Source organism: Pleurodeles waltl, chromosome 4_1 (genome assembly GCF_031143425.1).
Source record: "Pleurodeles waltl isolate 20211129_DDA chromosome 4_1, aPleWal1.hap1.20221129, whole genome shotgun sequence".
Classification (NCBI taxonomy): Eukaryota; Metazoa; Chordata; class Amphibia; order Caudata; family Salamandridae; genus Pleurodeles; species Pleurodeles waltl.
This window is the reverse complement of record NC_090442.1, coordinates 732,162,061-732,189,625: the sequence shown is the minus strand read 5'-3', so window position 1 is coordinate 732,189,625 and position 27,565 is coordinate 732,162,061. Positions and strand designations below refer to the sequence as shown.

General features: G+C 45.6%; 1 protein-coding gene across 1 annotated transcript in view; it reads right to left on the bottom strand.

The window, feature by feature from the left end:
• Nucleotides 1–27,565, bottom strand: part of LRGUK (leucine rich repeats and guanylate kinase domain containing) — a 386,639-nt gene that overhangs the window by 212,180 nt on the left and 146,894 nt on the right. Inside the window, exon 8 of the mRNA XM_069229317.1 lies at nucleotides 20,835–20,915. Within this exon, the coding sequence (XP_069085418.1) occupies nucleotides 20,835–20,915 (81 nt within the window). The remainder of the gene's footprint in view (nucleotides 1–20,834; nucleotides 20,916–27,565) is intronic.

Sequence of the window (27,565 nt, the reverse complement as noted above, 5' to 3'; positions counted from 1 at the left end):
TTATTGACTGACAGGGGTTAAAATAATAACCCTAAAAGCTCTCTTTTGTGGTAGTGCGGGCGAGCAGTTAGGCTTACCAGACAATAGCGTTCAGCATTTATTGCACACACAGAGCCAGTAAACGAGACAAACACTCAATAAAGAAATTCAACACCAATTTATTTAAAAAATACAATTTATTTTTTATATGAATTAAGATACCAAGATCATCAGAATCAGGTAAGTACTTTTCAAGATATGAATTTCTGACTGCAGTTTCTGGAGGGGTAATGTTATCCTATGGGGGAAAACATGTATTGTATTTGGGCCCTCTTCAGCGACTTACAGGCCTGTTCTTCAGGACTTAAGGCGAGTATGGGGCAAGGTCCAAGGCCACACTAATAGATCACATAAGGGGCCTCTGGGGCATCCGGAAGCATAGGTGTGTTACAGCATTGGGTGTCCCTTTCGTTTCAGTGGAGTTCAGTCTGGTCAGAAAGAAGCTGCAAGCGGGGACTTTGTGGGCCAGCCCGAGGGAACCCACAGGGGGGCTCGACACTTGATATGCTCGGGCACGTAGGGACACCAATGGTCCACTTCTCCTTAGGCTGAGGGGCTCAGGTGCAGTGGTGTCTTTTGTTGTCAAGTTTGTGTACTAGAGTCACTTGAGGTTGGGGTGGGGGCCTGCAGAAAGAGGCTGCAGGTGGCGACTGGACGTCCATTCTGGCTAGACCCAAGGATGGGCTCAGCTCTTGTGGGTTTCAGGATCCCCGGGCTCCATCAACTCTCTCAGACTCGAGCTGTGTGGCATGGGTGTAAATGCACTTTGAGGAGTCAGGTGGCGGCACTCAGTGGGGACTTACTCTTTGCCTTGGGTTCCACAGGCAAGCGGGACAGTTGGTCCATTCTTGATGTGGGTCTCACTGTCCCTGAAGTCCCTCGATGTGAAGGTTGCTTTTCCTCTGCACTGGGGTTCGGACTGGACACAACAAGCCTTGGCTGCTGCAAGGGGACGGCTACCCCAGGTGTTGGTGCTGTGCCGCTTAAGTCGGTCCTGGCAGCCGCACACTTGGAGGGAGGATGGATCAGACCTTTAGAAGCACAGTGGCCTCTTCCCTGGTGGCTACTGCATTGGTAGTCCCAGTAAGCAGCAGGACGGTGACCTGGACCTTGCTTCTTTGGTGCCTGCGGCTGCAGGAGAGTAGCTTCTCTACTTTTAGGGAGATTCTGTGGCAATTGGCGAAGCACTGGCAGCCCTCCAGGTTTCTTGGAGTCTGCACAGTGGCAGGACAAGTCTGTTTCTTCCACGATTGTCAAGGCAGCAGGCAGCAGGCAGGCTGACAGCATTGACGCCAAGTCACTTGTTGCTTCTCTGTTCTTGGATCAGCACTCCTCTTTGTCCAGTCCTTCTCCTTGTTTGTCGAAATCTGCAGTTCTGGTGTCAGGGGTCCGCTAAATACTCAATTTAGGGGCATTAGGGGAGTAAAGGATAGTAGCCAATGGGCTTCTTACCCCTGAAGTCACTGCAGCCCCTGGAAGACCACTTCCTTTGGGGAATGGGCATCAGCTTGTCCCAGAATTCCTAATTCCATCATCCAAAAGATGGTGGAATTCATAATTTTGTGTTCACTTCAGGCGAGTCACCCTAGATGTGGGTCCATTCTGGCCGTGCAACATGCCTCCTGCATAGCTTATTTTCCCACTTGTCCTGGTGCCAGATGGGCCTCAGGGCAAGGCTTCACCCCTCCTACAGGTCTAGGGGAAGCTGGGGTCGCATATCAAAGGCAGCATGGATATTGAAGTTCCTGGCCTTGGTATGCAGATTTACTAGTCATCCTGTTGGTGGAGGTGCTAATACCTCCTGCCAGAGCAGACATTATTTCTCAGAGTGCAGGGGGTCTCACCTGAAGGCGTCAGAAACTCAACTGTGGTGGCAGGCTGGTCGATACGAGTCAGCCAGCACACCAGAGATCTAGAAAGTTTGCCCTCTAAGGTGCCCTCTGGGTGCATTTCATGATAAATCCAATACTGGCATCAGTGTGGATTTATTAAGACGAGGTGTTTGATACCAAACACCTTTGCTTTCTGTGCACCAATCATGTTGCTGGGCACCCATGATGACCAGTGTTCTAAGGTACCTGCAAAGTCACTTGCAATATCAAATAATAGACATCGCAGGAGCAGACATGCTCTCAAATATATTATAATGCACCCTGCCTTAGGGCTCTTAAGGACTTAAGGCCTTCTGTAGGGGTGACTTACATATAATACATGCAGTGACTTTGCAGGGCACACAATGAGTGTGCCAGGTCGTGTTTTTACTCAGTCTGCACCCTGACACGCAGTCTGGGATGGCAGGCTGGTACAATTTGTGTGTGGGTCTTTAAGGGTGGCATAAGATATGCTGCCTCTCTTACGGACCCTTTTTAGTACCCATGCTCTAGGTACCAGGGGTACCATTTACTAGAGACTTACAAGGGTGTTAAAGTCTTATGCCAATTGTAAACAATTAGACATCCTGCACTGGCACTGAGGTCTGTTTAGCAGGCCTATGTGCACTGTCGGAGTTGAAAATCGGCATCTAGTAGTTTTAGAAGGGGCCAAAAAGTGGGGGCAGGCATCTGCAAAAAGCCCGGTTTCCTACAACAAGCAAGAATGATACAGCAAGAGACTGCCCCAGTAGGGTAAGAATAGGAGATCGTCAGATGCCAAATATTGAGGCATTAAGTGATGCCTGCTTTCAGCTAAGTGAACCCATCCAGCACCTTGCTGTTTTTGCATTTAACGGCCTATGTGCGCTGGGTATGCCCAGATCATGGAACACAGGCTCACTGTGCTACTGGAACCAAGCTATAACCAGATGTAGGGCCCCTAAGAAGAGTGAAACTGGTCCGGGGTTGCTTGCAATTCAGGTAGGACCTGTCTTGGCAGGAAGGGCTGGATTGTACCCATGAGGAACAGGGTCCAGATTGATTTGTATATGGATGGGTCCAAACTGAGGTGGCATGGTGGGTGAAAACCGATGGATTGGGATGTAATCCTGAGAGAGTGCCAGTGGATGACATTCATTCAAGCATTACATCCATCACCTTGATGTTTTTGCATTTGATGCCATAAATGCACTGGGTAAGCCCAGACATGGGCCCTGGGCTCACTGTACCAATGGAACCAAGCAATACCAAGGTGAAGAGCCCAAAACAAGAGCAAAACTGGTCCTGGGTTACTTGTATTCCAGTTCAGGGAGGACCTGGCCTGGCAGGTCAGGCTGGACGTTCCCACAAGGAACAGGATCAAGACAGTTTTGATTATGGCTGTGTCCCAACTGAGGTGGCATGGTGGACGAAAAACAATGGATTGGGATGCGGCCCAAGCAATTGCCAGTGGCTGACACTAATTGAAGGATTTCATCCATCACCTTGTTGTTTTTGCATTTAACACGTTGAGAGTGCCGTTTATGCCCAGAAGTTGGTCCCTGCTCACTGTGCTACTGGATGGAAGCTATACCCGGCTGAAGAGCCCATAACAAGGGTGAAATCGGTCATGGGTTACTTGTATTCTAGGTCAGGGAGGGCCTGGCCTGGCCTGGCAGATTGGGCTGGACTGTTCGCATGAAGAACAGGATCAAGACTGATTTTCTTATTGCAGGGTCCAAACTGAGGAGGCATGGTGGGTGTAAAACAAAGGATTGGGATGCAGCCCAAGCGTTTGCCAGTTGCTGGGAATAATTCAAGCATTCCATCCATCAACTTGTTATTTTTGCTTTCTGCCAAGGATGCAAACATGGAGAACGGTGCAGCCTTACAAAGAGCACAAACTCGGACCCTACCTCTCCTGGTGAACAGACTTGTTGACAATCAGTGCACAGCATCGTGAGTAGATGATTGAAGGAAGCAGGAGCATGGTCTGGATGAAAGACACAAGGAGTGCCGAAAATGCTGGTAGAGGTGTGACGCATCTAAGGATGGAGACTATATAATACGGTGGTTAAAAAAAATAAGAGGGCCTAAGATGGCCATCTCATTTAACTTTCATAGGGTAACAAGGACCTCCATAGACAGGGAGAAACACAGTTATTGGGAACCCTGATAAAGAACTGGAAAGGTTAAAAAAGACATAGCTGACAGCACTGCAAGAGGTAAATATAAAGAGAGGGAAGATGACCTGACTATCATTCCCTTGAGGGTGAATCAGGCCTCACCACTCCCAGTGAGCCTTAAATGGAAAGATACAAAAACGAATAGACATGAGAGCCCTTTCCCTCACGGAACAGAGACTGAACCACAATGACAAAGGCAAAGGGCACTCTGCTACCACTGGTCGGACCCCGAAGAAAGAAGAGCCACAGGGCCCCATGAAAAACTACCATTCCTGGATTAGATGGACAGGAGCAAGTTGTCTCGAGAAAAGTCTGCCAGCTAATTTACAACAGAGCTTACAGCTGATCAAGGCAGAACAACTGCCATATAAAGAATCAGACATGATGAGCAGAACAAAGACTGCAAAGCACATCATGTCACAAACACAAAGAGCAGTCAACAGAAGGAAAAAGACTAGAAATAGTGGTCTCCAAGGACGGAACAACTGAAACACAGCCATGCTAAACCACAAACTGCCAGTCATACACAATTCTTTCTCAGCACTAAAAACTAAAATAGGTACAGTGGTCCTAGATCTTGACCTACTAAAAGCAGATAAGGAAAAACTTGGCAGACAGAGTAACATAAAATTAGTTTAAACTTTCAAAAGACCAACAACATATGAAATGAAAATTAAAATGGAAGGCATTCAAGAATGCATCAGGTACTTTGAATGCATCAGGTACTTTGAAACGAGAGAGAAAAATCCAGAGGGCAGTTCTAGAAGAAATACAGATCTGAATCATTTGCCTCCCGGAGAAAAGGAAGGTAACAACATCTACATATGTGGATCTGGACACAGGTGTCCCGCAAGGCTTAGAAATTACTTTTTGCGATTGGGAGGAACATGGATGTTGGTGGCACCCATCCCCCCCCAGACCGGTGGAGGCCCAAATATTGAACTTTAAAGACAGAGAGCATCTACTCCAGCAAGCCAGAGAAACAGGCTGCTTCCAAGTCGAATACAGTAAGGCACTTATCTCATCTAGTCTACAGAGCAGCAGTTCTATCCGAATGCAACCTGTTCTTATGATAAAAAAGACTTCCGAGCATGGGCGTAAAATAAATGTTTATGTTCCCATTCAAAGTGAAGATTTATACAGGACAAGCTATGAACTTCTTCACAGACATGAAAGAAGTATGGAATGGGCACATGACTGGGCAACCACCAAGAGAAATAGTGACTAGGAACAACATGGCAAACCCAACGCAACAAAAGAAGCCACAGAAAGCAATACGGACAGTGAGCAAACCAAATAATGTCACAAATACAAATATGGAAAAAATATGTCATTCTGGAAGCAGTATGCTAGAGATCCGAAGAAAACAATGAAGACTCTGATGCCTCCTCAGTGCAACTATCATCATCAGAGGAAGAAAAATTAAATGGATCCCTCAGCAAAAAGCTCTCCCAGACCCTAGCACTCAGGTATAGTGGAGATGTTACATGAGGGAAGAGATTCTTGCCTTGAGACCCACCTTTTGCTCAGCTACAGCACCAGAATCCTGGTGTGTGAGCTAACAATAAGGTCACCCCCACAAAACGTATAACAGGGATAGCACCAATACATAAAGGGAAAGCAGCATTCAGCTAGGGGCTTATTAACGCCAGATCCCTCCATAAACACACCATAGAAGTTAAATTGCTACTGGAGGACACAAGGACAGATATTCTATTCATTACAGAAACATAAATCTCACCAGACACAAATCCGAAATTCGTAGAGACTTGCATTGAGGGACATGCCATCATACAGGTACCTAGTAAGAAAAGTCTAGGAGGCGGAACAGCAGCGATCTTCAGGCATACTATAAAAGTAAAGCCACTTCCAGTCACTCCCACACCAAACTATTGATTAATAGCCCTTAATATTCAGCTGTCATCTAATAAAAATATCCTACTGATATTATGCTATCGGCCTCCAGATCCTGTTTCCAATTTTGATCACAACTTAGTGAACTTTCTCAGCCCACCACTCATCACACACTCTAATATGACCATGCATGAAGGGATGACAAAAAAAACGACTGAATTACTCAACTCTTTGGAAGCAATAGTGGTTAATCAACACATACAGTGTCTAATACATAGGTTTGGCCAAACTCTGGACTTGGTGTTTGATAATACCACTATCATATCCAAAACATATAACGCTATTAGTCTGGACAGACCATTTTTTGGTGACATTTTGTTTAAAAACTCTTTTTAACCCTCCACATAACAGTATATAAACAGTATGGTCCAGAAGTTAGGCTAAATTTAGGACCTCACTTCTGAAGGCCTGCCCCTCCACCCAAGGAAATTCTAGTAGCAACAAAGGTAAAAGAAGCCTATGATACTTATCATGGTTAGATTACATATTCCCTTGACACTGGGCTCCCTGTAAAGAAAGACACAGCAGGAGAGCTCCATCTGCCTCCGGTATAATGACCAACTTGGGGAAGCTAAGCTTTCATGTAAAAGGGCAGAAAGGAAATGGCGGACAGAATACCTAGACCAGGAGGAAACAAACTGAAAATTGCCATTAAGAGTTTATAAAGATCTGATAAAAAGGTAAAGCCAGAATAGTTTTTGGAGCAGATAGTACACGCTACAAATATGGCCAAAACAGTGTCCTCTCCTTGGTAAAAACACAGCAATCCCCAGGTTACGCCACATAAAGAATCATACCATTGCAAGAGCTGTGTAGTGGGATTAGTTAATTTTTCTAGAACAAAATAATGAACATTGTAGATGACAAAGAAAAATGACACAGTAAGCCCTCTACCACTTGAACATGTCCTGAATCTAGAATCCACCATAAGGAAGGGGAATAACAGGATTCAAAGGCTTTGGATCATCTCTCCAACTATGGAGGAAGACTTCCTGGAGTTGTCAGGAGCCATTACTTTAGGCTCTCCCCGCTTAGCCCCTCCTTCCAAAATACTAAAATGTACTTGCACCGCAGCTGGCCAAGCCTTTAAGATTCATCTGTAACATTTCGCTGGCTACTGTTAAGGTTCCCAAGGCTTGGAAGTAGGTGTTAGTTATGGCCTTACTAAAGAAACCATGCTCAAGCCCTAAAGACAATGCTAATTTTAGGTCCTTTTCTGTGCTGCCTTTTGAAATAAAAGCATTGGAAAGACATATCAATAAAATTATATCAACTAATATTGAGGCCAGTAATGGGCTTGACATGGCCCAATGCAGGTTTAAGCCTTATCATGGGACCAAGACAGCTCTAGTCACGGTCACTGACTATATCAGTATGGCTGTGGACAGCGGTCAGCAAGTGGTTCTGGTACTTCTGGGCCTGTCTGCAGCATTCAATACTGTGGCTCACTCCATCAGGCTCAAGAGATTTGAGGAAGTTGGTATAGAGGGAAAAGCCTTGGATGGTGCAGTTCTCATCTATCTGACCGTAAAAAGCTAGTACAACTCCCTCCTTTTCGTTTCAGCTTTGTTGAAATAAAACAGGGAGTTCCGTAGGGCTCCTCTCTCAGTCGGACCATGTTTAATGAATATATCCAGCCCCTAATTAAACTCATATGTGGGCTGGGAATGAACTGCATTAATTAAACGGAAGACACACAGCAGAAGGTCTCATTCAATCCAGGCTCTGTGGGGTCCTATGACTCTTTTCACAAGTGTATGAAGAGAATAGTTGACTGGCTTAGAAACATCTCACTGCAGTTTAATGCTAGCAAGACGGAGACCATGCTCTGCCAGGTGGGGAGGGCAGGCGTCAGTCCTCTAGATGATTTCTGGCTGATACAAGATGGGTCAATTTCTGTAAGGGCAGACTCCACATGAGATCTGAGGGGGACTGAGACTCCACCTCTCATTAGTAGAACATGCAAAGAAGACATCCAATATCTGCTTTACTCTTATGAGAGCTTTACGTAAAATCTTCCCATTTATTCCAACCAGCTGGCACTCCTTTATCATCTACAGTACCATCATAAGCTGCTTTGATTAGTTTAATGCCCTTTTCATCAGCACATCTGAGAAGACAATAAAGTGACTCTCAAAAATTCAAACAGCAGATGCCAAATTGGTGCTTGGACAGAAATGGAGCTCCTCCACCTTTACAGCTCTTGACTCTCTGCACTTGTTGCCAGTAAAAAAGAGAATTTATTTTAAAGTAGCATGTTCATAGTTTCCCCTTGGAATGGTCAGGCTTATGTACCGCAGCGCCAGATACCAGTGAGGTTGCAAATGCGCTAACAAATGTTTTATAATAATAAAAAACAATGATCCACATTCAGATATCTTCCCCATGACCTCAGACTCCATCATATAACAGGATAGTCTCTGAGCTCCAGCAATATAGCCTAATTTTGCAAGAGTATCATGCTACAAAGGCGGCAAACTATACCACTCAACAAAAGAAAGAGAAGAGAGAAAAGAAGATGGTAACCCGAAAGACAGACTGATGTAGGTGTTTGCAGTCCCATGCTTTGTAAGACAATTGAAACCTCAAATGACGTAAAATGAAGGCAAGATATGAAACTGCAAAGGAATTACCAAAGAGCCAGCCCACACTATGCTCATCTCACTGAAAAAGGTTGGAGACCATGCTTAATGTTTAAACCACATGTTTAGTTGGTTTTGGATGGGACCATTTACAATATTAGACTATGGGAGGGAGTTCAAAAGTTATGAAGAGTCACATAAACAAGCAACAGGTAGATGCACATACAGACGGATGGAATTGAATCAGAAAAGGCAGCTAGGTCCTGACAAATGGACAACTCTACCCCTAGACTTTGGAAGGGGTGGGTGGACCACAGAGGAATGGAACGTACACTACTTAAGCGAAGTAATGGACAATTTACCACAATACACACTCCATACTAGGGCACGAAGAGGCATGGGAAACATACTCAAATAAGATAATGTGGTGTTGAGGGGTAGACTTTGCTCTCTTACAAGAAACAGGTCTGACCAATGTAGACAAGGATAACTTCAGAAAGAGATGGATGAGTCAACTAGTGCTCAGGCCATACTCATATTATGGCAGGGAAATGTTGATCTGGACTAGACCAGGAGACCCATCCGTCACTGAGAGGAAACAACTAGATCCAGAATGTCAATACATATTGCAAGAGGGACACCTAGATAAAGATCCATTAGCATTATACTGCATCTATGTCCCAAGTGCATTAGACAATTACTTCCTGAACCACTACAATGAGTGGCTCACATGCCTTACTGACATCTTTGACTTCAACTGCGCCCTCGACTCAGACGTTGACTGATCACCCTCCCCCACCCATCCACTTAACACAAAATTCAGAGCACAGCACCTAAACTTTGTAATTGGATGCAACAATGGAATCTGACTGAACTGTTTAGGAGACTCACTGCGCGCACAGGGTAGGGAGTATCCTCAGACTAAATATTTTCCATTGATCTGCACAAATAAGAAAAAACACTGAAAAGGTAGAATATTTAGGCAAAATATAGCCTGACCACATAGTTCAACTCATTCCATGAGAACAGCACATGACATGCATCCCCAACTGGAGACTACCAGCCAGCACTATAAGAGACAGAGCTTTCAGGAAACAGAAATCACTAATTATTTATCTAATTATGAAGACAACACCACTGTAACCCTGATACAGTGGGAGGCACTTAAGGTATTGATTAGAGGAGTATGCCTCAACACGTACACACCCGATTAAGAGAAATACTGCACAGAGAAATTAAAAAAACTATAGCAATGGAATTTGGAGTCCAAATTATGGGCTGGAATAAACTACCTTACTCCCAACCAACGAAAAGAGTCAGAGCATGACAAATGATATTGGAACCCTGGCCCATACACGGGGACAACCCGATAAGGCTGCCTGCTGTTCTTTATCTTGTTTGTCCAGGCGATGGAGACGCTGAAACAGATATTCAGGTCCGCGAGGATAAACAGGAGTATGAAAGGCCCACCTGTACACATTCCATCTCATAATATAAAGACACCGTGTTGATATACTCCAGAGACGCCAATAAAGACCTAGAACAGGTCACCAAAAATGTGCAACATTTGGAGACATCTCAGATATTAAAACGAACAGGGGTAAATCTTGCCTCTTCGTGATCAGGCTAGAGGACAATCTTAATTACCAAGTGTTGCTGACATTCCTGCTCAAATGGGAGTGTGTTTCATTCCGGTACACAGGAATACAAATCTATCATGCCTTGTAAGATGTACTTAATGGTAATATAGACTAAGCAAAAAGAGTGATACAAAAAAGAACATTGTTGCTGTCCACCATTTTGGGCAGAAAAAGAAAGAGAACATCACTGACAAACTCCAAATATTGATCAAAGATAGGAGACTGAGTGCCTCAGACTAAGTACTGTACTGCCTAGTGGTACAGCTGTAGTGGCTGATGGGGTGGGCAGAACATCACAGTTTCTATGAGATATAATTCTTTAAAAAATGTGCTCAGAGTATTAAATACATTACATGAAATACACACAGACATCTGGTGCAAGAGAGCCACAGCCTCACAAGACCAAAGTTATGGCATATACAACATGGTACCACAAATTACTGATACAAAACTGATGGCACTAGTGGGAATCTAGGGCAAGGATCTGAGAGGGCAGCTTAAAGAGGTAAACTGGCTAAGAACTTGGAATACCAGAGTAAAGTTCCACGTAACCAAGGTTCAAATTGATCAAATGTGATGTCCTACACCATATATGCTTGACAACAACAAAATTGCATAAGTACTATCTCATAACAAAAGACAGGTGGCCAAGATGAAGTTCATTCTGACCAGACATCATGCATATCCTACGGTCCTGCCCAGGAATCCAATCACTTTGCAACAAAGACATTGAGAATACATTAACATGTACAGGACACAGTATCCAGAATAAATCAAGTGCCTGCCTCTGGGCCCGATACATGGTCACAATGCTAGAAAACAGCCTTTATATATGTGGGTCTTCTATTGGCTAAAAGCAATATAGCAATGTCCTGGCGGTCTAAACTAGGAAAGAGAGCAGAGGCCAGAAGCTAAACACATTAAACACTATCACAACGTCTGCACAACATAAATGGAATGAGGTTTGACATCAATGTCTCCAGAATGAGAAAGATGAACAAAGATGCCCATAAAACAAGAATACAGGTAGACAGATGACGGCACGAATAACTCAGGAGAACTCCATCCAATACCTAGACAAAACGCTAACTCCTTAAACTACCTTCCTACCCCCAACCCCAACCCCAACTATCCAATGTAATAATCCTAATGGACCCCAGACACAAAGATAGATAAGATACGACCACCAAACTGGAAAAGAATGGATGAAAAGGCCACACACGAAATACACAAATGTCACAGTTGTACCTGCCTGAAATGCCTGGGTTTAAGTTGTTGGGAGTTTCAGCTGTTACCGTCTTAAACTGTAATGAAGAGTATTTACCAAAATAGGAAAAATAAGATGTTATAAATATAGCGGACGTTAAAATACAATTTAAAATTTTACCACTCATTATTAGCTTTTTTCTGAAATTGATTAGTGTTTTCTTTAACAACTGTATGTCTCTTTAATACTCAAGAGTTAGTGCTGTGTGAATGAAGATCCTGGGAGGGAGCCCAGCAAATACAAATGGCCCCAAACCTATTCCCTCATCTGCTCTCCCGGTCCTCCAAAACGTTTGTGCTGATCAGCATTCACACAAGAAAGACATGCAGACTAACCAGTCTGCCAACTCCTGTTCGGTCACATAGCCCCAATACCTTTCACTTGAGCCCTTCTCATTTCTCTCTTTCAAAGCTGGGAAGAGGAATCTGATTTAATTTGATATAATTAATTAGAATTAGGTTTATTTCATCCTCAAATTTCTGGTCTCAAGCCTTGTGCTGCTGCTGTAGTAGAAACCTTAATCTTGGTAACTTGATATGATAGGACCAACATGTATACATGGCCGAGGGGCTGCAGGAGTGAGGGCACCTGTTAGGGGATGGGGTGTGTCACAATAAGATACTACCTCCCTCAATCTGGGACAGGAGCAATTTTTAGATCAAACTGAACACCCAGTTCTCCAATTGTTTTTGAAAAACAGAGATTAGGCAGATGACAACGTAGGCTTTCCCACAATTCTCTTTTTATGCTCTCCTTTGTCCAGGTTGCTGGTGGGAAAATTCAAGTGCGCTGTATAACTTGTGGCTCACAGACCCAGTATTCAAAGATGGAACGTTCAAAAGCTATCAGACTGATTTGGTTACACTAACTCAAGTGGGATCCTTCTTTAGACTGTTCCTACTCCATTTCTTCCTTAGTTTGACTGCAAGGGATTTCTCACTTGGAGTTGCCAAAGACACTGAAATAATTCCTCAATTCCTTCCTTTGCCTATGAGATGCTGAATTAAGGGTCTTGCTCACTTGTGGCAGGTATCTGAAGGCATCTGAACTGGGGAGGGGATGGCATTTCTGGTGTAATTCAGTGTATTGTAATCACACAGAAATACCTAGGAATTCCGCAAGATAACACAGAATTCCAAAAGAAGAGTAATTCTGCATTTAGGGTCATTTCTTAGCACAAAATGGATGCGGGGATGTACAGTGCTAAATGCAACATAACATGAATACTGAGCGCGAGCAGTCGCGTACTAAATGTGCTTTTGGGGTAGGATTTTCTTCCAACTTACTCATGGCATTTAGCACTATTTTCCTAGCACAAAATGCACCATTGCGCCAAATATGGACATGAGGATGCATTTTGAGCAAAGAAATACAGATAAATGCAGCAGAGCATGAATAGTGAGAGGCTGCTCACTAAATCAGCTCTTGCAGTGGGATTATTTCCCCCCAAATTACTCTTAACTACGCAACCAGGAGTAACTGCATTATTATTGATAATTCTACATCAAAGAGTAACCCTGAATTATCCAAATTACTCCAGAATAACTTGAATTACACTCAGGCCTAATATGAACTCTGCTTCGAGTTGCCTGCCTTTTGTAAGGGCTAACGAAAGACTGGCAGTAGTAACATCCATAAGTAATTCTACAGGAGGCTATAAGTCATCTCCAAACAGGAAAAAAGAAAACATTTGCTAGGGCAGTAAGAACCAGTTGTTACCTAGCCATAAAACCCCTTCAACAGAAGTGTGGGGTTTCTTGAATGTAACAACAGGACTGCTCTTTTGTTAGTTGTGCTGGGTAAAACACTGGAACTTGCAAAGGTATGGATCCATGAGGACCATGGCCTCTCCCTCCCTGAAGTTCTAAAATCGCTGTATGGATGCCCTAGGCAGTATTCTTTGAAAAAGCATTTTCTTTCATCAATTGTTGGGCCAGGCCAAGCAAGATTTCCTGGAATGGCAGTAGAAAACACTTGCAAATAAATATCTCTGCAGGAGCTCTAGCAGCAAAGTGGGCCTTTTACACATCAAAGACAAAAGACATTCTGCAAAATCAAGGATTTCAATCAAGTTGTGGAATAAAACCACCAAAACATAGATGTTCACATCCAGTGTTTAATAGGAAAGTAAAGGTATTTATATCCAGGAACACCCAATGGGACAGATTGAGAGTTTGGTGCAGAACACAACTGTTGACCATTCACACAGACATCCCCGTCTCTTTCTCTCAGCCTGAATAATGCTTACTAGCTGAAGTGTATTAGTAGATGTCTCACCAAGGGGTAGCCTGCCTACCCATTTGTTTCATGTGTGACTATCTTGAATAGCCAAGAGGCACAATCAAAAGAATGCCTTCAAAATGGAGCCGTATTGGACCTACATTGGTCCATCTATACTACTAACTGAAGTGCACAGGTAACAGTATTCACTTTGTGTTCGCTTTGTGCTGCATAATCTCCATCTGACTGGAGTTTTGGTATAGTGTTCATCTGCACTCTTACCAACTGAAATCCAGCGCCTAGGTAGCCACAGACAGTACCACAAAGGTAACTCCTAGATAAATATACCTCTCAAAATGCTATACCTGGTCGCCAAAAGAGAGATGTAATTCATCTATGGACCCACACTCAACCACATGCCTAAAACAGTAACTCTCTTCCCTCATCCACGATACCACAAAGATGATAAATGTCTGCATTCTAAGCAAGAGCCATGGCTGTAAAAGGAAGTGATGAGACAGCTTCAGGAGTATGTTGAAATAAGCTTCTTCATAACCACCTTCACCTGCTGAAGGAACACCTGATCCACCTGGGTACTGAAACAACCATAGATGACACAAGGAAGGGGACTTCTTCTCATGGCAAACACGGGAAGTCAACCTTCCCACTCCTCAAGGTATCTACAGCCTATGCCACTTGCTGACCACACAATATCATTGGATAGGCTCTATCCTGGATTCTGCTCTAGGTTCAATCTTGTAAGTGCAGTCAAAAAATCAGAAGCAAGCCAGCTGAATCATCCACCTTATCCTGTGTGGACACCCAACGACCATCTCAATCCTGCAACATCTGTATACAATGTGTCACACACTACAGAGTGGATTTCCAAATGTATCCAGATGACTTGAGATGCCATTACTGGTGAGAGCAACCCAAATGACTCGGCCAAGATCACCTCATGCTGGGACCATGTCCTACATTGGGTAACAGAGGGGGGGGGCTTCCTCTGCATGAACTGAACGAAGATTGAGATTCTCATAATGGAAGAAAGTGAACCTATCTTACTACCCTATTACCCCAGGCCTCAAGAAATCACCTTTCACTACTACAAAAGCTAGGATCCTGTGGATACTCTATGACTCAGAACTATTGTTGCTTCACATGTCAAATTACTGCTATTCTTACTCTGCAAAATCCTCTCACTAATCAGAAGCCACAATCAGATGGAGCTGACAAGAGCACTCTTCATGTCCCACGTGCATTATTGTAACATCACCTGCCGTTCCCAGATCACTCACTGCCATGCTACAAAATCATGCACCAGAATGTGGCTTTACCTCCACAAACAAGACCACATCAGGGCTGCTTTGAGATTTCTGGACTGGCTTCCACTCAAAGTGAAGAGTAAAAGCAAGGCTCTCTGCACTGTCCACAAAACCTTTAGGGGAAAAGACCCAAAATACTAGCAGAAAACAGCACCATGCCACATTCCGTCTAGCAATTTTTATTCACTGGTTGCTAAATCCATCTGCCAATATTTGATCAAGTGGATGAAACATGGAGGAAGATCACTCAGAAATGTGAATCCAACTGCTTCCTTTTCAGGAAAGTCCTAAAAACTGAACAATTCAGGCTTACGTTCTAAGGCACTTCTGAACTAAGAGTGGCCTCAATTGCAGAGCATCAGTTACAGACAGCCCCCCTACTAGACTGGACATGTGCTCCACCTCCACTGCTTCTACTAATTAATCATTGCTATCTTGCATTCTGAAGTAACCAGAAGTTTTCATTCAGTGCACTATAAATCCCTCACATGAGTAAGGAAATAAAGATCAAGTTACTCACTGTTGGTAACACTTTGGGGGTTATTCTAACTTTGGAGGAGTGTTAATCCGTCCCAAAAGTGACGGTAAAGTGACGGATATACCACCAGCCGTATTACGAGTTCCATAGGATATAATGGACTCGTAATACGGCTGGTGGTAAATCTGTCACTTTTCCGTCACTTTTGGGACGGATTAACACCTCCTCCAAAGTTAGAATAACCCCCATAATCTGGTAGAGAGTATGTAGCCGCAGATATCTTACCTTAGATATATCGACAGGCATCAGTGTGGATCTGGACATTTTTTGTGAGCAGAACCCCTGCATGCCGGTAGGAGGCGCTGCTCGGCTCCACATGGCATTGTCCGCACCGAAAAGTGCCTACATAAGTGCCACCCCAGCGTGAGGATGTCAGTTTCTTTTAGTGACTTTCCATAACAGGAGCTCAGAGCAATAAAAAAACACTGAATGCAGGTATGGAAAACTAGGACCCTGAAAGGGGAGAGCCCTGTCCCTAGAAATCTGTTCGCAGAGCTGGGAGGACGGGTGGATTGTTAAGGCATCTGCACCTAGATAGAGTCTCTATCAGATAAGGTGTTACCAAAGGAAAATCACTTGTTCATCTGATAGAGACTTCTAGTCCATATGTCTTACCTTAGAATACGTGCCTAAGCAATACCCACTCTGAGGTGGGTCTGTAAAACCAGACCGAACAAGCAAAGTGCGCATCCCAATGGTCCTGACTGACCAGGCAGTAGTATTTGGTAAGCATATGCAGAGAAGGCCATGTTGTTGCCTGGCAAATGTCCAAGACTGAAATTCCACGTGCTAACGCAGTGGACAGAGCCTTTGCTGTGGTGGAATGAGCACCAAAACCCTCAGGGGGTTGCTTATTAGCCAGTACAAAGCAGATTTTAGAGCAGAGCACAATCACCCAGGAGATGGTCAGTTTCTGCACAGTCCTAATCTTCTTCTCTCCGACATCCCCCATGAAGAGTTGGTCATCCAGAAGGAACTCTTTTGTACAGTCAAGGTAAAACGACAACACTTTCTTTGGGTCCAGTCAGTGGAGTCAATTCTCTTTCTCAGAGGGTTGCAGCGGAGTGTAAAAGATAGGCAATGTAATGGGCTGGCCTACATGAAAGGAAGTGGTAACTTTTGAAAGGAGGGAAGCTCTAGAAAGAAGAACCTGCTTGCCTGGGAAGATATTTAAGTACGGAGGCTTGAATGACAAAGGGGAAGACTGGTACCCCTGATCTCCTTAGATGAGCTGCAACCACTGGCATCACCTCGGTGAACACCCGAGAGGTGCTAGTAAGGTCAAAATGGAGCACAGCAAATTGAAAGTGCTAGTGGCCCACCGTGAACCGCAGATAGCACCTGTGGGCAGGCAAAACTGGAATGTGGAAGCATGCATCCTGCAAGCCCAATGCTACCAACCAGTTTCCCAGGTCCAGGACAGACATAACTTGAGTGAGCGTGAGCCTTTTGAAATTCTCGTTTTTGATAACAAAATTGAGAAGGTGCAGGTCTAGGGTGGATGAAGGCCTCCATCCTTTTTTGGGAACCTGAAAGTAGATGGAATAACAACCACAACCTACTTCTGGCATGGGTACCCTCTCTATGGCTATCACTTTGGACAATCAGGAGAAACCAGAAGACCGAAGTTATTGACCTCCAGAAGTGCAGGTGATGGAGTATGCTGCCTCTCTCTGGTTGTCCATGATGGTTGGAGGGTTAACTAAAGAGGTTTGGAGGCTGCGGGTACCAGGCAGTGGTGAATAGGCTTGAACTATGGGCTGCCCAGCCCACACGGTCTGGGGTTACTGCAACCTCATCCATGCAGATGCCGGGTAGCCTAAGGTCTGATGTGGTGGGGCAGGTAATGACGTGACTGGAAGTCTGTTCTGTGGCCACAAAAGAAGTGAAAGGCAGACTGGGGCTGGCGGTGGGTCATGGTAAAGCCTAGGACCTGGCCTTTGCTCTGCTATCCTAGAAGCGATCCAGGGCTGAGTCCGCCTTGTCTCCAAAGAGGCGGGAGCCATTAAAGGGCATACTCATAAGCAAAGCTTTGACATCCCCTGAAAAGCCAGTATTTCACAGCCAGGCATGCAGTCATAAGGCCACTGATAAAGAAACTGCCCTGCCTGTCGAGTCGGTTGTGTCCAACCCACATCGGATTATGGTCTTAGTTGCATCTCTTCTGTGTGCCCTAGCTTGAAAAAGTGTGGCCTGGACCTCCTCCAAGACCATGGGCAGCACCTGCGCAACAGAATCCCAAAGTGCATAGGAGTAACAGCACAAAAGGCATGCGGTTTTCACAGACATCAGAACCAGGCTGACGAAAAAAAATCATTTTCTTGCCTAAGGTGTCCAGTCTCTTGGATTCCGTCTGGTGAGGAGGTGGGGAATACCCTAGGATTTACACAGAAAGTGAAGGCTTGGACTATAAAACTCTCTGGGGGAGGGTGCCTCTGAGAACACTAGGGTCCCCTATAGCGGGGCAATGTGGAGGGCAATAGTCCTGTTTACAGGAACCCCTCTGCTGGGCTTGGACCAGGCCCCAATGAGGACATTCATAAGGGTTTAATTAACTGGCAGAAGTGGTTAAGAGGAGGCAACTCTCGACTGAAGCACCACTGTCAAGACTGCCACTGATGACAGGCTAAGTTCCAGGACCTCGGCCACCCTTCTCACCACCATAGCAAAAGAGGCTCCTGTCTCTTTTGCCACAGTAGTTCAGTGTGCAGTCCACTGGCATCCACCAATTCCTCACACCACTCCATGTTTGGGACTAGGTGCTGGTATTCTTCATGGTCCATTGGCCCCTTCCAATCTTCCCCAAGTCCTAGCACATGGGAATGGGGCTCAGGCTCTGGCCTGGATGGTATGGCTCCAGTCGACACCAAAGTCAGGCGATGCCCCTCTGGCTCACTGGCAGAATCAGAGATGAGAATGGGGATGGTGATGGCTGTACCGGGAGCATTGACACTGGGATCGACATCGGGGAAGGTCGAGGTGATACAACCAGCACCGGCTCAGAATCATTCATGGATCCCTGGGGCCCGACTGCTGCCCGTGGGCAGCCATGCCGGTGGGAAACCATTAGAGAACCTTCCGAATCCTTGAGGCCTGAAGACACTCCAGCAGGGACTGGCTTGCCCATATATGAGTTGCATGGCCTCATAAAATTCTAAGTTGGGAGGGGGTCACTTTGGTTCCTTGAAACCAGCTCCCAGGAGGCACAGAGACAGCCCAGGCACAGGCTCAACAACAGAGCCAGGCCTTGAGTGATGATGCTGTCTCTTCTTGGTGAATGGCTTTGAAAGACGGGCTGAAATCTAAGACCTCTTTGACTACTTACTTTTCTTCTTGTGGAAATTAACAGAGTGGTATGACTTCAACTGCAACCAAGATCAATGGCTCTGTGACCAATACCAGGACCTTCCTCTCGACCAGGATCAAGACCGTGGGAAGTCGGGCCTTGGGATGCATGGCAAGACAACTGACACAGGTCTTGGTTTTGTGGTTGTACTCAAGACGTCAGAGGCAGACAAGGTGGGGTTCTGTCACCAACATTTGCTGGTGATAGGAGTCGCATGGCTTGAAGCCAGCCTTCCTTTTGAACACCTTGACATGGCAAGAGATAAGTCTCTCAAAAAAAAAAAAACACTTTGACAAAAGTTAAAAAAAGGTCAGTCAAAACATGACTCAGGGTAGCTTTCTCTGGATCTGAGCTGACTGGAAAGAAAAGAATTGACATCAGCAAGCTGGGGTGGTGCCTATATAGGCACTGGGCATGTCACTTCCGGTGCGGACAACACTGACGACACCACGTGAAGTGGAATGATACCACCTACTGCTCACGAAAAAATCCAGTCTGATGTCTGCAGATAATTCTTAAGTAAGGAATCTGCAGCTAGAAGTCTCAATCAGATTAAATAAGTACATAAATGTGTACATACATACATACATAGAATGAGAATCATGCTCAAGGCAGTGAGCAGCAGAGATTACAATATTTGTTGTAGAGTTTTTTTTTTTTAATAGGGTGAGTTAAAAGGTATCAGTTTTATAAAAGAAAGCAATGAGATTCTAGGAAGAAGTAGAAAGAAAGAAGAGGTGACGTCATTTTTAAAAGAAATGACAGAAAAGTAGATGGGATGGAAACTATCTGGGAGGAAAAGGAGTGGATCTGTCTACACTTAGGCTCACAAAGAAACCAATGCTCTGCAAGATGGAATAATAGGCTGCAAAAAAGTATATTTAATCTTTAAAAAGACACTTAATGCTGTCTGTTAAACGGAACATACAATGTGCTACCAACTGGCCCAAGGGAATCAAAAAACAATTAATGATGAAGGTCTCAAGTGATTTTCCATGAGATTTTCTGTAGGGATCATGCTGGCACCGAGAATTCCTTAACAAGAGCTGTGGCATTTTTCCCTTAATCGCTTCTTGGTTTTGTTCTATTTTCAAATTGGACTTCGACAGCATGACGTTAATCCTCCAGAACAACCAATGTCAGTAAGTCCCATGTCTAAAACATGACTGCGAACGCAATCTATACTGAGTTGACTGACAGATCCCCATAAAACTAGTAGTAACACGGACAAAGGCATTCAACATGGTTTTTCTTCTGTGGTATGGAGAGCTTATCATGGAGTTAGGATTTTAGGAGTCTGAATGTGAAACTAAGATTAATAGATTTTATGTATTCTCGGTAAAAAAAAAAAAAAAAAATTATCCTGCTCACCACAGTGACTTTTATGTCTGGTCCGAACCAAACAGTAGAAGAGTCCATATGGAGTATATATGCATCTCTTGAGATAAACTAAAACTAATATTTTCAAGTATTCATAAGCAGGCTGAGGTCATGATTTCCAGACAACAGTCCCTGTGCGACATTTGTAGATATTATATGTACTATTCTTTTACAGTGCCTCCTTGTGAGTTTGCCTTCCTGAAGTTCAGAATGTTTGCCTGTGTATGGATAATTAGATAATATAAAACTGAATCACAAAATGTGGGTCCTACTTTCTTGCTGCACATCTGCTTTCATATGAGTCATGTTTTCCAAACAGATCTGTCGATTGTTTGCTCCTCTAAGTGGTCAATGATGCGTCTGCTCATGAATATATGTGCCTCTGATTTCTGCCTTTGGTTGTCATCTCTTTAACCTCCACTTGACTTAATCTAATTTGTTTTATTGAAATACCCTACAAGAGCGGAAACTGAAGTGATTTTAAATGAGTGTCAAGTTAAGTGTCACCTCCTTTATTAACCTTCACACAAAATATTTGCTTTCTCACCTGTACAGGGTTCTTCAAAAGAGTGAGTTCTCGAAGAAGCGGTAAATCTTCAAGGTAACGAATCTCATCAAGGTCAGAAATCTGCGTGATCAAAAAAATATAACACTTACATAACATCATTTTAAAACACAAAGGGCCAGATGTATCAAAGAATTTTGCATTCCCAAACGGTGCGAATTGCAAAATTCGGCCGTTTGCAAATGCAAAATCACCTTTCTGAATGTAAGAAAGGCATTCGCAGTGCAATTTTAAGGAATCGCTAAAATAGCGATTCCTTAAAATTGCGACCCCATTTAGAGAATCGCAAATTGCGATTCTCTAAATATGAAATCGCAAATAAGGAATCCTTATTTGCGATTTCTTAAGCACATGTATGAAGCAATTCCTTAATGCGAATTGGGCATTAAGGAATCGCTAATTACCACCAAGTTGAACTTGGTGGTAACCACGTGCAAAATGTAAAATTGCATTTAAAATGCATTTTTTAACTGTACATGTAAAGCACACATGCCCTTTTGGCATGTGTACACCTTACATGTCCCCAAGAAATATTTTGGGGTGCAGCAGAGGGGGCCTTAGACCACCCAGCACCCTGGGGTTTTGCATTTCCAAAATTGCGATTTCTGGTTCAGAAATCGCAATTTTGGAAATGCAAAAAATTCACAGGCCCATAGCTGCGAATGGGGCCGGTATCGCAATTTGCGATTCAGTAATAGCACTTGCTATTTTTAAGAAATCGCTATTACCGAATCGCAAATGTGATACATGGCACTTTGCGAGTCGGAAATAGCGATTCCTAAAAAATCGCTATTTCCGAATCACAAAGGGCCGTGATGATACATCGGGCCCAAAATCCTGAATGAACATCATTGTTGAAGCAGGTCAAGTACCCCTTTAAGTTTTTTAATGAGAGACAAAAAACATTTTCCTTGATAAAGCTATATGTGAGTACAGGGCTGAAATAGTATTTGTAGTCTTGGTTCTGTATTATAGGCATCCCCATGAACTGAAATTATTAACATTAGAATAATTCCCTCTATGTGTAAAGAATGCCAGAACACAGATTGCGAGGGGGTGAAGAATCCAGAATTACCAAATGCAGCTAATCAGCCCCAAAAAGCTTATATAGTCAACGTTTCTGAATTTTAGCCATGTTTAATGCATTACCAAACCCCTTCACGAAACTACATTGCAGCACCTATAGCACGACGTTATGTCTTACATGACTTAATAAAGAGAAAAAGAGCAGCGTGATAGGTTTGTTAGAAGAATTAAAAAAGCACCCACCCAATTTAAGATTCCTGGGGCTTCCTAGTCCCATTATGCTTTGCACTGGCAGTTGCCTCACACACTCAATTCTGTTTTGACAACTTTGTGGCGATGAATCCACACTTAATTCTCTTTCATACTGTATGACCAAGACAAGAGAGGAGGGATGGTCCTTTATGACTTCAATGAAAATGCCTACAATGCAGAACCTGGACTACAAGTAAATAACCAATTTTTCTTCATTGTCAGATCTTAATTTATAATCGTAAATGTTCAAATATTCTCCCCATAGGCTCTTGGCCATTTAGTACAAGACAGGCAAAAACAGTCTTCAATTAAGGGTATAAACCCATTAGCTGAAAAAGATATAATCTACACTAGAGTCAACTCTCATATCAGAATCAAGGCAGCAGAGTCTTTTGAACGCATGGCCTGACCTCCAAGTGGCTGCTTTGCAGATGTCTGATAATGGGATGTTTTTCAACCAGGCCTTAATGGATACTCTTCCTGTATGAAATGAGACCCAGGTTAATCTGGCAGCAGTTTTAAGGTTAACTAATAACACATAGAAGGGCGGAAGCAGCTGCCAAGTTTTAAGGGCATGAGAGACGGAGCTCCTTGCCACCCGGGGATTCCACGGCCTTGTTCAGCTGACATCACCTCCCTGCTCACAAGAGGAAGGCTTGCCAAACACCCTAGGTCTCCAGTGGCATTATCGGGAAGCACTGGCGAGGTGGTTTTGAGCCCGGGAGCCTCCACGCTCTTCCGCCCGACGTTGGCCCTGCAGAGCCAAGACAGCGGACTTGCTTTGATTGCAGGAGCCGCCCTGCTCTTTACCTGTGGCAGTGACTCATAAAGGGGATGATGCCCCTCTGCGCAGGGCGCACTTTTGGGGGCCCGCAGACTCTGAAGCCCCCCACGACTTGTAGCATGGACATCTGGGCCTGCTGTGTTTCCCAGGGCTGTCTTGGCCTAGCCTGTGGCTGTGCTGGTAGGTCTTGTGGGGCTGGAGCCCTTCTCTGATGGTGCTACTTGGGGGGGCTTGGGAGCTGGCTGGCCCCCTTTGCCTCCCTGACTTTCATGCCTCTGGCGCTAGAGGCAGTCCACTACTGTTGGCCCACACTAATTGCAGAGGCCGCCCTACATGTCCCTGCGACTGCGGCAGTGCAGTTCTGTGGGGGAGTCACACTCCTTTCTTCAGGGATTATTGCAGCGGCCCACAGACCCGGGAGCCCTCCACCCAGGCGGTATTGTGGAGGATAGCAGCAGCCAAAGCACAGACTTTCAGACCCTAACCCTAAGCGCTGAAATTGTTATTAACTGCCTGAGGCCGCGGTGGAGAATTTCATGGAGTTGGTGCCTCCTGCCTTCATGCACTTCAAAGGGGTTGGGGATTTTCATGGACTGGTCAGCCCCCCTACTTCATCATCCTCCAGGTCTTCAGCCTCTAGTCTCAGGGTGCTGCCCATCTCCCCCCAGACCTGTGGGGTGCTTTCTGTTAGGGCTGCTGGGCTCTGTGGTGGGACTTGGTGATGTGGCAGATGCCTGCTGCTGTGCTGGCTCGGGGGCCCCTCTGAGTGGCTGATGACCCCCACCTCATTGGATACACTGTTCTGACCTGGGGTGGGGTGCCATCCTTTAAATAGCAGCATCTGGCCTTTCAGTCCATCCTGAAGCACCTGTTGGGTGCCTCAAAGCGGGGGATCAAGCAGGGCATTGGCGGTGGAGACAATGCTTACATGTACAAGAGGTTTGATAAACTGATGGTGGCCATAGATGCATCAGGGGAGCGCTTAGAGGGCAAAATTGACTCACTTTCATTGGGTCTCATTAGGGAAGAATCGTGGAAGGTTTCTGAAAGGGTTTCAGCCTTGGAGACCACAGTACAATCACTGACACAAGCAGTTCAATCAGTAGGTCACTGCATTACCACACTGGAGGAGCAGATAAAGCGCTTGTCCACCCACTTAGATGACCAGAAGGGCTGGTCCAGGCATAATAATATCCCCATTGTGGCGCTGCTTGAGCGTCTGGAGGGGGATTCCCTAACTCGAAATCTGGCTCCAGGAGGTTGTGGAATCTGTGGATCTCTCCAATCTCTACGCTTTGGCACGTCCGCACAGAGTGTCAGTTCGGGAGCCCTGTCCTGGAGCTCCACTTTGACCAGTGGTGGCCTGTGTTCTGTATTTCCAGGGACCGAGACCATCTTCTACAGCAGACCAGGGCGCATGGCCCGTTTTAAGTGGGCAATACGAAGGTGTCCTTGTACCCTGACTTTATGCTCCAAGTTCAAACACAGCAGGCATCCTTCCAGGCGATAAAAAAGAAGCTGCACGAACTGGGAATGCTGTATTCCCTGTTCTCCCCAACCCACCTGTATGGAGACAGAAGGCTGCACTCTTTGGGGACGCTGGTGAGGTCAGCTTTACGCTACTACTTTTTCTTTCTTTTCATGTGGTGTCCTTATTAGGATTCGGTCAGGAGTTCCTTTCCACTTGCGCAGGGCATTTGCAGACCTGGAGGGTTGCCATGTCTTAGTGCTGAGGAGTTTAGATGGCAGGGATGTTGCCCTCTTGAATCTCTATACATAGAACGTGGAAAACCCATAATTTCTCAGTAGCTTGGTGCCTCTGCTCTCGCTGATGGTCCCCTACTGGGCGGTGGTAGAGGGTGATTTTAATTGTGTGGAGGATTAGAGTGTGGACCGATTACACCTGCCTCTACGTGGTGCACCAGCAAGCAGACTGGCGGCGGCAGCCCGTTTGTAGTCAGGTCATTGGGATTTAATAGGTTGTTGGTGAGTCTGCCATCTGGAAACTCAAGTGTATTCCTATCACTCTGGACTACACAATCACAAGGTTCGCCTTGATTTGCTTTCTACATATAGATTACTGTATGATCGGGCTGCGGGGCTGGCATACTTAGAGAAAATGAATTCTGATCATGCTCCCTTGCTAAGCATGTTTTAATGGTCCCCAGCTAGGCCTAAGGTCCCTACCTGGTGCTTTTACCCAGCATTCCTAAACAATCAAATCTTTTTAGTTTATTGGGAGAGTGCATCTCTCAATACTGGATGGATAACGCTGGCTCAGCCTCCTCTGTTGGAATGGAGTGGGAAGTGATGAAGGTAGTGCTTTGAGGTACTGTATTTCTAGTACAGAGGGAGTTCACACTCAGCTCCTTTCTGATATTCAACAGCAGGAGGTGGTGTTAGATGAGCTCCCAGGTGGACTGCAGGAGACTCTGGACAGTAGGTGTCATCTGCTGGAGGAGCGGGAGAAACTGTGGAATGCCTTTGTTGCTTTTATCACATAGCACATGCGGCAAGGACACATGCATAGCAGGATAGTCAGCGCCCAGGCCCTCGCCTCAGCAGATTACATCCTCCTCGGCGATCTGAACTTCCATCTAGAAAGCAACAACGACATCAACACCAACCACCTATTGGACAACCTCGACAACCTCGGCTTCAAACAACTCGTCACTTCATCCACTCACACCGCAGGTCACACACTCAACCCCATCTTCGCAGCCAACAGCCACGTCTCCTTCAGCCACACCACCGCTACATCCACTTCTCCTACCAGAAACCAGCTACTCACCACCACCGCACACAACCTCCCGACGCAACTGGAGCAAAATCTCAACAGAAGAACTGATCTCCACCCTTGCCCAGACCCCACCACGCACCCCGACACAGCCGCTACCAACCTAAATCGCTGGTTAGCAGACTGCTCCAACACCCTTGCACCGCTCAAAAACCCTCAAACACCCTGCACAGCACCAAACCCAGCTGGTTCACCCCAGATCTACAAAACTCCAAACGAGAATGCCGCAAAAGAGAGAAGGCCTTGCGCCCGGATCCCACCAAACACAACCACATCGCACTCAAAGAGTCCATCCGCAAGCATCACCAGCTGAACCGCACCGCTAAAAGGACCCACTTCAAAAACCGCATAGACAACAACACTCACAACAGTAAAGAACTCTTCTGCATCGTCAGAGACCTCTCAAACCCCAGGACCTGCTCCAGCGAACCCCCCCTACGCAAGAGTTATGCAATTCCCTCGCCACCCATTTCCGCCGCAAGATAGAAGAAATCCACAACAGCTTCAACCCCAATCTGACCACAGACACCCTCATTCTGGATGCCCGAGCAACACAAACATCCTTCACACCTGGACCCTCGTCAACATAGATAACATCGCACACACCATGGCCTCCATCCACTCCGGATCCCCAGCGGACCCCTGTCCTCACCACATTTTCAACAAGGCAAGCAGCATCATCGCCCCCCACCTCTGCAACACCATCAACAGCTCCTTCAAATCAGCCTACCTTCCCGGAAATTTGGAAACACGCAGAAGTCAACGCACTACTGAAGAAGCCCATGGCAGACCCTGATGACCTGAAGAACTACCGGCCGATCTCCCCCCTCCCCTTCCCGGCCAAGGTCATCGAAAAAGTCGTCAACGCCCAATTCTCCCGTTTTCTAGAAGACAGCAAGGCGCTCAACACCTCCCAATCCAGTTTCAGCAAAAATCACAGCACCGAGACCGCACTCATCGCTGCCACAGACGACAAAAGGACCATGCTCGATAAAGGCGAAACTGCAGCACTCATCCTGCTGGACCTTATGTCATCACACCCTACGTACACGTCTCTACAACGCCGGAATCCGCGACAAGGCTCACAACTGGATCTCATCACTTCTCACTGGCAGAACCCAGAGAGTCCACCTTCCGCCATTCCTGTCAGAGGCCTCCAGGATCATCTGTGGTGTTCCGCAGGGATCCTCCCTCAGCCAAACGCTCTTTAATGTCTACATGGCCCCTCTCACCAACATCACACGAACACACCACATCAACATAGTATCATACGCAGATGACACCCAGCTGATCCTCTCCCTTACGAAAGACCCTACAACTGCAAAAAACAACCTCCACAACGGTCTTCACGTCATCTCCAGCTCGATGGAAGAAAGCCGCCTCAAGCTTAACACCGACAAAATTGAGGTCCTCATCTTCGGCCCCAACCCCTTGGCTTGGAACGACTCCTGGTGGCCCAACTCTCTAGGTACCGCACCCTCGCCTACCGCCCACGCACGCAACCTAGGCTTCATCTTGGACTCCACTCTTAGCATGACTCAGCATGTCAACACAATTTCCTCTTCTTGCTACAACATTCTCTGCATGCTCCGCAAGATCTTCAAGTGGATCCCCGTCGAAACCAGAAAAAACGTCACCCACGCCCTGGTCAGCAGCAGATTGGACTATGGTAACGCCCTATATGCAGGAACAACTGCCAAGCTGCAATCAAAGCTACAACGAATCCATAACGCATCCGCCCGTCTCATCCTCGACGTCCCACGCCGCAACCACATCTCCCCCGACCTCAAAGACCTGCACTGGCTACCCATACCAAAGAGGATCACCTTCAAGCTCCTGACCCATGCACACAAA